The sequence below is a fragment of the Canis lupus genome, chromosome 29 (assembly GCF_011100685.1).
Source record: "Canis lupus familiaris isolate Mischka breed German Shepherd chromosome 29, alternate assembly UU_Cfam_GSD_1.0, whole genome shotgun sequence".
In the NCBI taxonomy this organism is placed as follows: Eukaryota; Metazoa; Chordata; class Mammalia; order Carnivora; family Canidae; genus Canis; species Canis lupus.
This window is the reverse complement of record NC_049250.1, coordinates 27,660,468-27,675,653: the sequence shown is the minus strand read 5'-3', so window position 1 is coordinate 27,675,653 and position 15,186 is coordinate 27,660,468. Positions and strand designations below refer to the sequence as shown.

At 39.9% G+C, this 15,186-nt stretch overlaps 1 protein-coding gene across 1 annotated transcript in view; it reads right to left on the bottom strand.

Annotated features, from left to right (window-relative positions):
- Positions 1-5,822: 5,822 nt before the first annotated feature.
- The window catches only part of STMN2 (stathmin 2), a 49,816-nt gene continuing 40,452 nt past the window's right edge, over positions 5,823-15,186 (bottom strand). The window contains exon 5 of the mRNA XM_038579579.1: positions 5,823-7,189. Coding sequence (XP_038435507.1) covers positions 7,130-7,189 — 60 coding nt within the window. The 3' untranslated portion in view covers positions 5,823-7,129. The remainder of the gene's footprint in view (positions 7,190-15,186) is intronic.

Below are 15,186 nucleotides of genomic sequence, written 5' to 3'. Positions count from 1 at the left end.
AACATATAGAATAACACCCAGTGCTCATCCTGTCAAGTGCCCACCTCAGTGCCCGTCACCCAGTTACCCTCACCCCCCGCCCACCTTCCTTTCTACCACCCCTACTTCATTTCCCAGAGTTAGGAGTCTCTCATGTTCTGTCTCCCTTTCTGATATTTCTCACTCATTTTTTCTCCTTTCCCCTTTATTCCCTTTCACTATTTTTTATATTCCCCAAATGAATGAGACCATATAATGTTTGTCCTTCTCCGATTGACTTACTTCACTCAGCATAACTTCACTCAGTTCCATCCACGTCGAAGCAAATGGTGGGTATTTGTCGTTTCTAATGGCTGAGGAATATTCCATTGTGTACATAGACCACAGCTTCTCTATCCATTCATCTTTCGATGGACACCGAGGCTCCTTCCACAGTTTGGCTATAGTGGACATTGCTGCTAGAAACATCGGAGTGCAGGTGTCCCGGCGTTTCATTGCATCTGTATCTTTGGGGTAAGTCCCCAGCAGTGCAATTGCTGGGTCGTAGGGCAGGTCTATTTTTAACTCTTTGAGGAACCTCCACACAGTTTTCCAGAGTGGCTGCATCAGGTCACATTCCCATGAACAGTGCAGGAGGGTTTCCCCTTTCTCCACATCCTCTCCAACATTTGTGGTTTCCTGCCTTGTTAATTTTCCCCATTCTCACTGGTGTGAGGTGGTATCTCATTGTGGTTTTGATTTGTATTTCCCTGATGGACAGTGATGCGGAGCATTTTCTCATGTGCTTGTTGGCCATGTCTATGTCTTCCTCTGTGAGATTTCTTTCTTTCTTTCTTCTTTCTTTCTTTCTTTCTTTCTTTCTTTCTTTCTTTCTTTCTTTCTTTCTTTCTTTCTTCTTTCTTTCTTTCTTCTTTCTTTCTTTCACTTCTTTGCTCTCTTACCCTTTAAAACAATGCAGGTGATTCTAGTTATCATCATAATAAACCAATGAAAACATTCAATTTGCCTTTTATTATCTGATATAAATAATTCAGTTGGTTAGATCAGGTCTCCCTCCCAATATCATGACTTTAATTGGTTTCCTTGGCATTTAAGGGTTCAGATGAATTGAAGATATGGAAGCCACTCAGAAGCTGCTGAAACATTCAATTTCAGACTGAAGATGATATGGACCTGATATGGACCTAAGAGACCTGTGTGATGGTGAAAAGAGTTTCAATCCACTAGTCCTTGTTAATGAATAACAACTCCAAAATTCAAGACTTTAAAAAGAGTTCATCTCACTCATGCTACATGTCTCTCACTGATGGGGCTGTGCTCTCCTTCATCTTTATTCCAGGTCGTAGTAGTGGAGGGAAACAGGTTGGTGAATCATGAGTTTGCTCTTAAAGCTTTCACTTTCAGGGGCACACGTTACTTCTGCTCACATCCCCACTGACCAATGTAGTTCATACAACCTTACCTAACTCCAAGTGTCAGGAAGTACAATCCTGAAAGGAAGCCAGAAATATTTAGTGAACAGTGCTAATGACAAATAAGTGAGAAGGCATCTTAGCTGTCATCAGTGCTGTCCGCCAAGTCAGACTGTGATCTGTGCTGCAGGTGGCCACACTCTGTTTGCCCCTCCACGGTCTTTCTCTACCTTTCTTCTTCTTGCTCAGCCTCAGAGGTTGACATCTATGCACTGTGTTGACTGAGCTCACTTCCCCTTTGGTTTCTGGTTGCATTTGGCCAATGTGAGGCCTTGGCTAGAGATTGAAGGATGAGAGTAGAAAGATGTTTCCACAATCCTTCCTTGACAGGCTACTTTTGTTAGAGGCTAAATTCCTTTTCAGAAGGTCATAGCCTCTCATAGCCCCAGATTAGGTAGCCTTTTTCTTTAATATTATTTATTTATTTATTTATTTATTTATTTATTTATTTATTTATTTGAGAGAGAGAGAGAGAGAGAGAGAGAGAGAGAGAGAGAGAGAGAGAGAAATAGGCAGAGGGAGAAGCAGGCTCCATGTAGGGAGTCTGATGTGGGACTCTATCCCAGGTCTCCAGGATCAGGCCTGGGTAGAAGGCGGCACTAAACCGCTGAGCCACTGGGGCTGCCCAGGTAGTCTTTTTCTATAGGAACAACTGTCTCCTGGGTCTTTAGGAGGTGTTTGGAAATGGCTTCTCTCTTTGTTAGTACACCTTCGGTGTTTTACCATCCTTAGTTGGTTTCTTTCAATATGTCCATACTATCCTACTGCAATAGAATCTTCATTAATTTCTCTTCATCTACCTATTTATAGTGATGTATCATCTGTTTCTTGCCAGGATCTGGACCCATATGATGATCAGTAAAAACTTAGCAACTCTTGAATCCACATGGAGGGTAGCCAGCTGGTTGAGAGGACTGCTCAGATTCCAATATTCCATTGGCATATTCTCCAGTGCCCCTGTGGATGTGGCCAAGGAGAATAAAGGACAAGCAGATCTATTTAGAGCCATTATCCAAGAGCCATAGATGAGAGAGCTTCTTTCTGGGTATCAGAATAGAGATAGGAACAAAGAATGTTCCCTATTTATCGCAAGGTAGAGAGCACTCACAATATCTCGCCAGAATTTCTATTGTCAGTGAATGCTATATATCCTCTATCATTTCCTCTTAAAACAAGGGTGTTTAGGTGTTTATTGTGATCATCCTATCCCCATTTCATCATTGCATATTGAATTTATTGAGGAAAATAACTTGTCGTCTTAATTAACTTGTTTCTGTTCAAGAGGGCTCACATCCACATCTGTCAGAGAGAGTACTGTGCATCACCCAGAGACCCTGGATATTGAGCTTGCTGCTATGGTCAAATGGACCTGGGGATTTTATCTTAGGGACAGTAGTGAATGTGGGAAGGAGAGTGATTGAATGCGTGGTAACCAGTAGGGTGGTAGTCACTGGTGCTCTTCATTAAATATTTCTGACTTTCCTCCTTCTGAGCTTATGTTAGGATTGTACTTTCCTTCCCGTTTGGAGTTAAACGTGGACATATTGCTTGCTTTGACCAGTGAAATATGATGTGTGCTGCTCCTGGGTAGAAGCTTTAAGAGGGCCAGTGTGTGATTTGCCCACTTCCATTTTTCTTCTTCCGTAGTGACCAGCAGTGTGACCATGGAACTGCTTGGCCTTTAGCGCAGAGTGAGAAATGAGAGTCCAAGTGGCCCATGCTGGACATGAATCAGGAGTAGGAAATAAGCTCTGTGATTTACTAGCCTCACTGAGGTTTTGTAGGTTTTATGACAGCCTGATCTAGCATCTCTGTTTGAATTTGTAGCAAAGATAATTCTAGACAGAGTATGTAGCATGTTCCAGAGACCATAAGTTTCTTGTCAAAGTGAATAGTCTGGTGTCCAAGAGGAGTAATGTTCTTGAGATATTGAGGGGATAGTGGGGCACTTGAATGCCATGCATAGGAGTGCAAATTTCATTCTGATCCAGAAGCAGGAAGAGATAGTAGAGGACTAGAGAGACAGAGTGTAGAGGAGCCTGCAGATTGGAGCGAAGGATGTGTGTTGGTTGCTGTAAAATCTAATAAAACCTAAAGTAGGGCAGTGATTGTGGAAATAGAAAAGAAGCGAGAAATGAAGAAAAATTGGGAGGTCAGATTGATGCTATTTGATGACTGATTGGAGGTGGGTGGTGAGGACAGTGAGGGATCCAAGATGACTCTGCAGTAATTTGGGGGAGGAGCTTGGGAATCTTAGTTTTGTTTTGGACTCTGTGTTTGCCTTAAGAATTTCCAGCAAAGCACCTGATTAGAAGTCAAGGATAATTGCTTTTTTAGGGCTGGGAACACAAAAGGTGATCGATTATTTGGTAGCTAAGGTCAAGGGTGCCATATCTCCTCCTTCTTGTTCTCTCCCTCACTGGGATGGGGGTGGATGTGGTGCAGTGTAGCTATCAGTACATTTTTACTTCTGTTTTCTCCTCAGAAGTGTTGTAAAGGCTGGTGCTTGCCTCCAGAGAAAACATTTGTCAACCTTCATGTGTTCTGTGTATTTTTGAGTATAGAAGAGATAGGAGAGCAGGGTAAATCGTTAAACCAATGAGAGTACGTGAATTTTCTTCAGAATGCATTTCAAAGTCATATATACAATTTAAACACAGTCCCGAAGAAGCCAGACTCCGTGAAATACATTGTGTCAGAGATGCAAGACTATTGTTTCCTTGGCGTTATCCGTCTCTTAGATGTTTTCTTTCTATTGTTTTATTAATCTGCAAGATGTAGTTGTTCATTTTTTTTCTTGTTGGGTTCCTTTGGGTTCCACTTCTACTTTTTTGAATAACATAGTATGAGTTTCTTTTCAAGCCCCACCCCAATGGAACATGCCCTGACAGAAACACCATCACCATTGTGGCCATCACCAAGAATCCACATATCTGTATTGATTCTATTTTGTAGTGGGGTCTCTCAAGTGAAGTTGCAGATAAGTTGTGTTAGTATTACTTGGGAACATGATAGAGACGCATATTCTCAGGCTTCCACACAGACCCCAGGAATCAGAAATTCTGGGGTTGGAGCTCAGCAAGCTTATTAAAATCTCTCCAAATGACTAGGAAGCACACCAAAATTTGGGAACCACTAGTCTAGAGGAGCTTCAAAGACATAACATATCCTCACTGGTGTGGTAAGATTTGAGGATGGTCTGCTGATGAGCTATTAATAAGGAGAGAAATCATGATAAGTGGGCATAGGGTGACCTGGAACGAAATCACTTATCCTTCTTCATCTCTCTGTGTCTTAGCTTCTTCACCTTTGGGATTAGGCAGTTGGATCGGTCAGTATTTCCAATTTTGGGACTCACAAAGTAGCGTGAAATGTTTGTCAACTATTTCTAATATTTCAGAAAGCTTCACAGAAGTTTTATGTTCTCCCTTAATTTGCTGCAAGGACAGACCAAAATATCCTGTTTGCTAGTTCTGAGCCAAAAATAAGCAAGTAGATTGTGAGCTTCTTGTGATCATTCATTTTCATGTTTCCAGGGCTTAATCACAGGGTCTGGCCCAATGGGAGCCATTCAAATAATGTTCTATCAGAAACAATTATGAACTAAGTTACATAAAAATCAGTATGAAAATGCAGAGTCTCTTACGCCAATCAGAAGCTCCGATTGACTTCCCAAAGGAAGATCATGGAGCTCACGTCTGTAAGCATGTGTACTGATCATTGCTGTGTTAGATTCCTACAAATAAAGGATATTTAGATAGGGACCAGGTGGCCTCACCTCCAAACTTGGCTTGGATAGTGCTTCTATGGACTACAGCCCAGTGTACTTACTCATAAGTCTGTGTGGTTTCATTTATTTATGATTTTCTGCTAAAACTGGACGTGGTTCCTTTGGTCCTGTAGGATCCATCTGGGTCATTGACAGGACCCTGCTGTGTCCATGTGTGCAGTGTGCTTATCGGCAGCGCAAGATTCAGCAGTATGGCAGGGCAATCACATTTAACAGGCTGGCAAAGGCGTTCTGTGGCCACATGGGAGAGTGTGAGGTGTGCCAGGAACCTTCCAAGTGCTCTGAAAGGGGGTCTCTTTCTCCGAATTATTAGTCCGAACCTATGGTTATCTCCTTCAGTCTTGAATGCTTTTAAGGGGAACAGATTGAAGACCTCTCCTGCCGTGCTGGCCTGTCAGAAGGAGAGAGAAAAGAGATGCCGCCTGCTGTTGCAGAAGGGAAGTGAATCAGCAGGGCACTGGTTTCCTTCAAACTCTAATTATTGTCTCTTTGCTTAGGAGATTGGCTAATCCAATGGGCACCCTTTAAAAATCTGAACTCCGGGGTCGGGTCCATGAAGGGGCAAGAGAACAGACGGCACCTTTATTAGTTCACAGAACTCCAATTCTTTATTAATCACAGCTTGCTCACAATGACATACAGGAAAATAGCACTAATGAAGAGTAAATATGCAGGCAGCAACCTTCAGGAGTTGGGATTTGGGGGAGAAACGACTTCAAAACTGCGATAGGTACTTATGGTGGGTGTCTGGTGATTCTTAGTTGGCACAAACGCCCTGCCTACCCCCCTTAGCTGTATCAGCCCTCACAGATGGAGTAATTTCTTTTTATTTTAATAGGCAGGATTGCCTCACACTGGGGAAGAAAGACCAGCTTGAGTGAAAGTCCGCAGTGTTTTTGATCTTGTTTGTACGTGTGTTTTAATGCAACAACCAGCTCACAGTTTCCAAGTGGAAAAATATTCAGTAGCATCATGTACTTGTACTATAGGTAAGAGCTTAAAATGAACATCATCAATCATGGCATCCACAAATAAGCCACCTGACACATTAATTAATTCATTCCATCAAAAGAACTTAAACTAGAGAATTAAGCCCACTTCATGAAGAGCGATTTCACGGCTGCTTGAACCATGTGGATTTGGATCTGTGTTCAGCAGTTTTAAAAGGTTCAGCTTTCTGCTTCTACCCAGACTGATCTCAGATCTGTCTTCTCATCCATCCCTTTCTAACGCCAAAGCACATTTGTAGCACATAATCCAGTAGAAGCAGAAGTAAATGCTATGATTGGTGTATTTTTCTTTTCTTAGCCTGGTTTTGTGGTTTCTAGGCAGTTAGTAGATTATGAGTGAACAAATGTGGAGGTTTGCGTGGAATCATAATACCTGTAACCTAGGTATGGTCTTAGTCAAATTCAGAGATTACAAAGCCGTCTAGGTCATTAGGCAATGGTGGGTTTCTAGCACCATAGACTGTCTACTGACCTCATTTTTCTGTTGGAATGAAAAGGGCAGGGAATGGAGTTCAACATGAGGGCTTCAAACAGAACAGACCTAGCAAATTCATTTGAGTGGAAAGACACGACATCAAAAGCCTGTTACAGGACATGTAAGATTATGAAATAACTTGCATAATGCAATACTTGTATTTTTTAACAAAAATGTAAGTATTTACAAAATAAGATCCAAGGTATTTTTTAAACATCAAGCAAAACATTCTGCAAAGAGACCGCATTGAATTTTTTTTTTAATTTTTGATTCTGTTTTTTGTTTTTTATAATGAGTTCTTTTTAAACCATGTCATACATTTCCCATACTGATATCGCATGATCCATTATAATATAGGCAGGGGGATTTCCTAATGGTAGGGCGTGCCATACCCTCCATCGCTTCAGCCAGACAGTTCCACCTGGAGCTCCTTGTTCCTGCGCACCTCCGCAGCATGCCTCTCCTGGAAAACACCAAAGGGAGAAGCAACGTCACAGAGCCTGGTTGTCTGCTCCTCAGAGAACCAGGAAGGCCTGCTTACTCCTGTACACGATACACATTCTCCCTGGAAATCACCCAGGTGTTTGGTGTCTCCCTTTAGGGACTGTTCTCATTTCACGAGAAATGACAACAAGAGACCCAGGAAGTGTTACATTACAGAGGATCTTGTAATCCTTACAGAGTCTAAAAAAACCTTAATGCTGCATTTGATCAAAACTGTGATCAAGAGGTCATATGATTCAGAGAATTTTCAATATGACGGCTACTGTATAAATCTAGGAAATAGCACTAAAATATCACATTGTTGTTTGCCCTCTCATTTTAATGGTGTTTTTCCTCCTCCCCAATATTTTAAGGGCTTTTTTTTTTTTTAAAAAAAGATTTTATTTATTTATTCATGAGAGACATAAAGAGAGAGGCAGAGACATAGGCCGAGGGAGAAGCAGGCTCCCCGAGGGGAACCTGATGTGAGACTTGATCCCAGGACCCTGAGATCATGGCCTGAGCCAAAGGCTGATGCTCAACCACAGAGCCACCCAGGCGTCCCTTAAGGGCTTTATAATTGCCAGTGGACACTTTGAGAGGATTAGATGCGGGAAGATGACTTTTTGTATGCCTCCTAAATGCTTGCTCTGATAGTCAAGGCCTTTCAAAACTTGACTCCAAATGACCTTTCTAGCCTTACCCTCCATTCTTCTCTAACACACATATACTTGATGTTTCCATATAATGAAATTGTCTTTTCATGCAATTTTTAATGCTTGAGATTCCTAGTCTTTTGTCTCTATTTGGTCAGGATCATAACTTACTCTTTAAAGCATGTGGTTGTTACATCTTCCTCCATGAAGATTTTTAGGAGACCACAAAATAAAATTAACCTTACTTTCCATTTGAACACCTGCACAAATCTTTGCTTATGTGGCAAATAGGTGGCAGCCCTTTTATTTTAACTTCTGCTCTGGGTATTTCTGTTTTTGTCTCATCTTCCATATTAAGTAGATGCTTATATATAAACTCACTCAGGGGCAGGACTGCATTTTCTCACTTTAGTTATACTTGCTGGGCATAGTAGAGTGTTTTGCACTAAGCCCGTGATTGGTGGATGTTTATTTACCTGAGGAACTGAGGCACTAAGCTTGGTTTGGGAACTGAACTTTCTGTGGAGGGAACTGAGAGGAAAGGTAGATGTACATAGTTCTGTACTAAATGACTATATGCCCATTGTGTTGCATACCATAGGTACTAAATAATTGCTTCTTGAATTGAAATTTCAAAATGCTGATGATTATTAGTATTACTTTTCTACTTAGTGTATTATTTACACAGCTATTTTTTTCCTCCTATAACTCCAGAAATTTCTTGTAGATTCCCTTAGTTCAGGGGCAAAGACCTTGACCAGCTATAAAGTAAATCTTATCATTAAACTCTTAATCTCAATGAGTCTTTGTTTACTGTGTTCTTCATAATGCTGAGCATTGATTAGGCACCTAACATGTGATCAGTTCTGCATGAATACAGATTTTTACCTGTTAAATTCCCTTCCTCCTCACAGCAGTCCCATGGTAGAGGTGTAATTCTGGTTCCCATTTGACAGATGAAGTAACTGAGGCACAGAAAGCGTACGTCATTTGCCCAAGATCACAGAGCTAACAAGCGGCAGAGCTGGGACCCCATGACAGCCTGGTTCTACAGCCCACTCTGCTAATCACGGCTATGTAAGCTCAATGTTAGGGGAAAGAGAAAATTTAATAGTTGCATGGAAAATGTGTCTTTTCAAATGTAGGTGCTGGGAGAAAAAAGGCATATAACATCTTATATACTTCCTTGAAAGACAGAATTGGAGTTAAGCAGGAAGTTGACTCTAGAGAGTTTAAATGCAATTTTATTTAATTGTTTTAAAAGAGCTTTTTATGTATGTTTAAAAGCCATGTTGAGAAGGGGATAAAGACATATAGGGAAGTTATATGTGTCCCATTTAGAAATGTCACAGAGAAAGTAGTGTGGCTATAGCTGGCTCTGCCTTCTTTTTTGTCCTGCCATTATGAGGAAAAAGATGCAGCAAAATCTTTCTCACAAAGAAACTAATTAGTGAGAGCTGAGTTCTGACAAAAATTAGGAAAAAGCCCAGGCCATCAGTTTACTAGAACAAAATAACAGAGATCTACGTCTAAAGATTGATACAAATTCAAATTTATAATATAGTAGGGAGCATTAAAATTAGTATTATTGGGCTGCTCTGGAGCACACTTCTTATTAAACTCAAAATTAGTCGTAAGGAAATGGGTTTTGCTACAGAAAAGAACAAATAGATCTGTGAGCTTGAAATAAACATAAAAAAGGGAAATTAAATACATTCTGACTTTTTAGGAAAAATATTGTTATTTCAGGTATTTTGGTAAATCTATTATTTGGAAAACTTTGCAATCATCAAATCACCAAATAAATAACCATGAAATTGCAATTTGACTTTATGATATGAACGTGGGAGAATCAAAGGGCAGACATGCAGAAGGCATGTGGTTTTCAACATAGTCTTTTTCTTTTTTTAAATCAGGAAATTGCAGTTGACAGAAGTTACTAAGGTAGTTGTGATACTCTGAGAAAGCTCATCAAACAGTCAAGGCTAGTCTCTGATAACATTCATTTCATTATTGAGCTTCTACTATTCATCAGGCGCTGTCAGACACATGGCGAGACAGTCTAAAGCAGATCTATATTCACGAAGTTCTCTGCAATTTCCTTCCTTCCTTCCATCAATATAAGGGAGGTGTAATAAATCATATTTTAGCATTGCATGCAACTATTCCCTCGACATGCAAAAGTGTATGAAAGGTGGTTTTAGGAAAAATTCTGATTCCCTAAGAAAATGTGATTAGAGAGATTTCTGGGTCAAAGCCAAGGAATATGAGGTGTTCTTTTTTTTCTTTACCTTTTAATGTCTCCTTTGCCTTAGGTATCAAACACAAACCAGGGACTTGAATCAGATGACCTAGAGTATCAGTTCCATCTATGAAATTCTGCTACATGAGTCTATTTCAAATGCAAGATGAGGTCAATCAATATCATCAAGAATTCTTTTTACAAATGACCATGCACTTGCAAAACAAAAGAAGGGTCAGGAGTGAGCTGTTAGTGCCAGGAAGGCACATTGTCATATATCAAGATGACAGTGGTCACCGGAATAAAAACTTCCAGTGGTACTGCCAAGCCTGCTTACTGAGCAGTGCTTGAAGATTGGCAAGGAATTGTAGCTTTAGCTTAGTATAAAGGGTGAGAATCAAAAAGGCACAGCTTCAAATCCAGACTCTGTGGTCTACTTGGCTTTGTGATCTTGACCAAATGGCTTAACCTCTCTAAGGACAAAATTCCTTAGATGTGAAATGAGGACAATAACAGTATCTCCTTACAGGGTTATTGTTTGAATTAAATACATTAGTACAGGCAAAATGGCTGGCCCACAAGGAGCTATCAGTAAGGGCTAGTTTTAACTCCTCTTTTCCTTTCATTATTCATTCATGAGACAAGCTCAATGGTAAATAGTTACGTAAATGGCACTCATGAATGAGAATGACCCCCCCAAACAAAAATCAGATAAGAGAATAAAAATTGATAATAGATGAAAATTAATAATGGTTGAGATCTCTATCTAAAGAGTTATACAACATCAAAATTGTGCCTTAAGAAAAGAATCACAGAATCCTAGTCCCTCAAATTATTTTTATTATTTTAAGCTATATCATATTATGCGATGTGATAATCAATGAAGTAATGGCTACAGTGTTTTCACTCCAACTTTTCTGTATCAGAGGTGAAATGATCAATTATACTAAAACAATGTCTCTTATTTCCTAAGTACTGTCCTTTGTGGTTGGCTAGGTAAAGTAGCTGTCAAGGTTGCCTGCGTTTTTTGGTTCTCTCACTCCTGAACACTATGGAAAGTTCCTTTGGTCTTTGTTACAATATTATGGTCTGGGTAGTCTTGGCAGTGGCTAGTGAATGGTGGGATACAGCTATAAAAGCAAGAAGATGTGACACCATTGAATTAAGTGGATAATTCAATAAGAATTCAACTTCTATAAGAGTAGAAGTCCTTTTAATTGACCTGCTAGGTTAGCCAACAATCTCCATCCCCCCCATCATTCTAGTATCTCCTAAATGTTGGGTTGCTTGTGAAGCTATAGGCTCTTCCTTTTTATTTCCACATACTTTTCCCTTTCCCTAGTTGAATTACATATTGCTTGTGGTCAATGATATTTCCAGCCTGTTTGACTAGCTAGTTGAAAATTTAATTACATAATTTAATTAAATATTACAGTAATAGAAAATTGTCAGGGTGGAGGGAAAGCTTTGGAAATACTTGAGAAAGGGTATTATGATCAGATATTGGATCAACTACAAAAGCCAGGGGAAATTGTAAAAAAGAAAAGTTGTTAAGATCTTATATATATCCATATGATTTTGCAGATATCTTTAGTCCTCATCCAATTTTACAGAAATTGAAACTGTACATCATGGCTAATATGATATAGGTGGAAAGTGGGGGGGAGGACAAGGACTGATTCATTTCTCAAAAAGGTCTTGGCCTATATCAAAAGATTGGTAACTGGCTGTACATTTAAATGTTTGATATTAAAGTTTTTTGTTTAATGAATGTATGTATTATTGTTAAAATGATTATATCTGCTTTAGCTGATTTTTCAGAATTATCCACTACAGATCCTGGTTGAGTTTGATGGACAGCTGTTGCTACTCAGGGTTTCTGATGGGCCAGGGAGTGAATTTTCTACAGGATACTGTTGAGTGTTAGGAGAGGAAGGACACATTCAGGGAGGAAGAAAGTGTCTCTTTAATCCTTTCTGCATGGAGGAACAGGTACTTTTCTTTCTGTTTCCATCTCTGTCTCAGTGTCTGTTTCTATTATACTATGCCAAGAACAGGAACATTGTAAACTTCACCAGAGTGTCAATCATAGTCCACAAACTACACTTTTGAGTCCTGGGCATGACTATTTATGTCACTCAATTTGAAGACTGTTGGGTATGTGTAATTTCAATTTGAGTGACATAAACAGATCAGTCTAGCGTAGCTCTTTCTGTCTAGACATTCCTTTTTCTACACCTTTCTCCACATTTGATTCTTTTCTATATAATAAGCTGGAGTGTTGATATGAGATGCTATGAAAACAGATATTGAAAAAAAAAGTGTAACCCTCGTTTCTGAAGGAAAAGGGACAGTTTTATAGCACAAAGATAAAAAATATTTAAATATAATTTGTGACAACATAACAAAGCATATTTAAGAAGTCTTTAGCTCAGTGGTTCTCAATTCCTGCTAAATATTAGCACCTACTGGCAAATATTAAAAGTAATACTGATCTCTGAATTCCACCCCAGACAATCACATCAAAATCTCTTAGTTTAGGGACACCTTGGTGCCTCAGTATTTGAGCGTCTGCCTTCGGCTCAGGGTGTGATTCCGGGGTCCAGGGATTGAGTCTGCGTCAGGCTTCCCCCAGGGAGCCAGCTTCTCCCTCTGCCTATGTCTCTGCCTCTCTCTGTCTCTCATGAATAAGTAAATAAAATCTTTAAAAAAATCTCTTAGTTTAAAGAACACTTCAGTATGTTCTAGAGTTCAACTGAGATTGTTTTCGCTTTAGGCTTTCGGTTTTAGCTAGGGACTTTGAGCTAACATGGCTGGGCTTCCAAGAAGTTTGTGGGAATTTATCTGTGAATGACACTAAAAAAACATGGACATCATGGGAAGACATGCTCTGCTTGGATGCTCTGTTCTCCTACTTGAGTACAAGAGGGGCATGGGGAGCAGATGGAGGCAGAGTGCTGGCAAAAGCTCACATGAAATTGTATCACATCTCTGGCTAATTGATAGGGTTAGTGAGGCCTGTCAAAATGGTGGAAAGTGTGTGTCTTAGCCTTGACGTGGATTTATTTTTACCAACATTTTCCAGTGCTTTTGTATTTACTATCTATATTGGTCCATAATATATGTTAACTTATTCTCTAATTTTTGCCGCTGTTATTTTTTGCTGGGCTTTATATTGTCTGCACGGGGAAAGAGATGGTTAGTAAATGCTCTTTGATATTACATCCCCTTCCAGATTTCTAAGCACATAGTCAGTACTCCATAAATACTCAGTGAATAACTAACTCATTAATAGATCTCATTTTCAGTGGTAATCATCTTTTGATGCATCAGATTCCGCAACAGCTTATGTGTATTAGCAATATCACGTATTTTCAACATTACTATTATTATTGATTCTTTTTAAAATTTTAATCTCATTGTAGTAATTTCATTCAGACAAAAGGCTAGATATTGGTCATAATAAGAAACTTACTTTGTCTCATTTTAGCAAAAAGAAAACGTAGGAAGTAACGGAAGTAAATTTGGTATCCCCAAGGAATCTCTCTTCTTTATGGAGAAGGCAATAGATCTTGGCTAACTCTGGCCAAAGATCCTATTAGATTTGAAAAACGTCTCTGTGGCAATGAAATACCAGGGGAAATGTGGTCTTAAAAATGATCTGGGCTGCATTATTCAGCATGAGATAGAATACTGTCAGCTGAGATTTAAGTCAGAATGGGCTATAAACCCCTAGTTCTCAAACCTGGAGTCATCTGGAGAGTTTTTAAAAAATGTAGGTGCCTGGGTCCCACTTGTGGAGATTCTGCAGCTTCATGTCAGGAAGGCTAAACTGTCCACAGGTTGATTATTTCTAGGACAAATTGCATGTCTGTATGCATGTGTGTCTGAAAGGGGGTGGAGATTAAATCTGGGTGAGAATGGGGAAGAAGGCAACAAGGTGCTGGGCAGGGAGGGAGTGAAAAGAAACACACAGTAAAAAAGAAATTGCTTATTAAAATCCAACACTTCTGGAAATACTAGTTAAAACATGCAAATTTTATGTACCATTTTATAATTGAAATCAAGAGGGACGTGCTGTATATTTACATGTGTGTAATTTCAAAACCAATAATGGTCCTTATTGTCAATGATAGAAATCTTGTACTCGATACTAAGGCCTAATTGAAAATCCTGAAATATGACCAGCACGCCCCATTCCTAGAAGCTCCACTCGATTTAATTTTTAGGGGCCAAGGATATGAGATGATTGAGTCATAATTATCCAGAACAGAAGACATGGTGGTCTTCTGCTGTCCATGGTACCAGTACCAGTCAGCAAGAATCTCCTTGGTTGGGCAGAAATGTGTGAACGGAGGGCAAATGGAGGAAGACTGAATGGTTCAAGGTGAGGGGCATAAGTTTTAGCCAGTGGACCTTTGCTCTCCTGCATCTCAGCAAAGCACTTCCTATGGTACCACCGTGTCTAACATGCAGAGAGCCGAAGTGCCACCTTCAAATTCTGACCTGATGCACTTAGATGAAACACAATGTTCTGAGAGTATGGAAGCACTAGCTTATATAAGTGAATTACATTTTAACTTTTAGGTTCTGACCTAAGGCTTGAAGTGGATTTCCCAGGTCATCTAGCACTTTCTCTACACACATCCGAGAGCCTCAGTGTCCTACTGCTGTCTCAGAGCCCACACATGCTTCACCAGCAATGCTTTCACAAATTCCTCAAGAGCTCAGATGCCCACAAAAATCTCCATAGAATTAAGGGCATATATTTTTAGGTCTTGTACCTGATTTCCTTTGGTTCTGGCCGGATATTTGTAATCAGAGAATGAGATCGAAAACAGAGTCATCAGAATAGATGCAAACATCAGAGTAGGGCTGCCTGATTCTTAGATGAGATGGGCTAATTCTAATAGAGGACACGAGTCTTCCTAAGAAATACTTAGAAAACAGGAGGCTGATCTTGTCTAGACTGTATATGCTCTGACAACAGGGACAGTCCTACCTCTCTCTCCATTGCCAACATGTGATAGCACTCACTACTGGCGCAGGAGGCAACTGCTCAGAAAAGGACCGAGACAT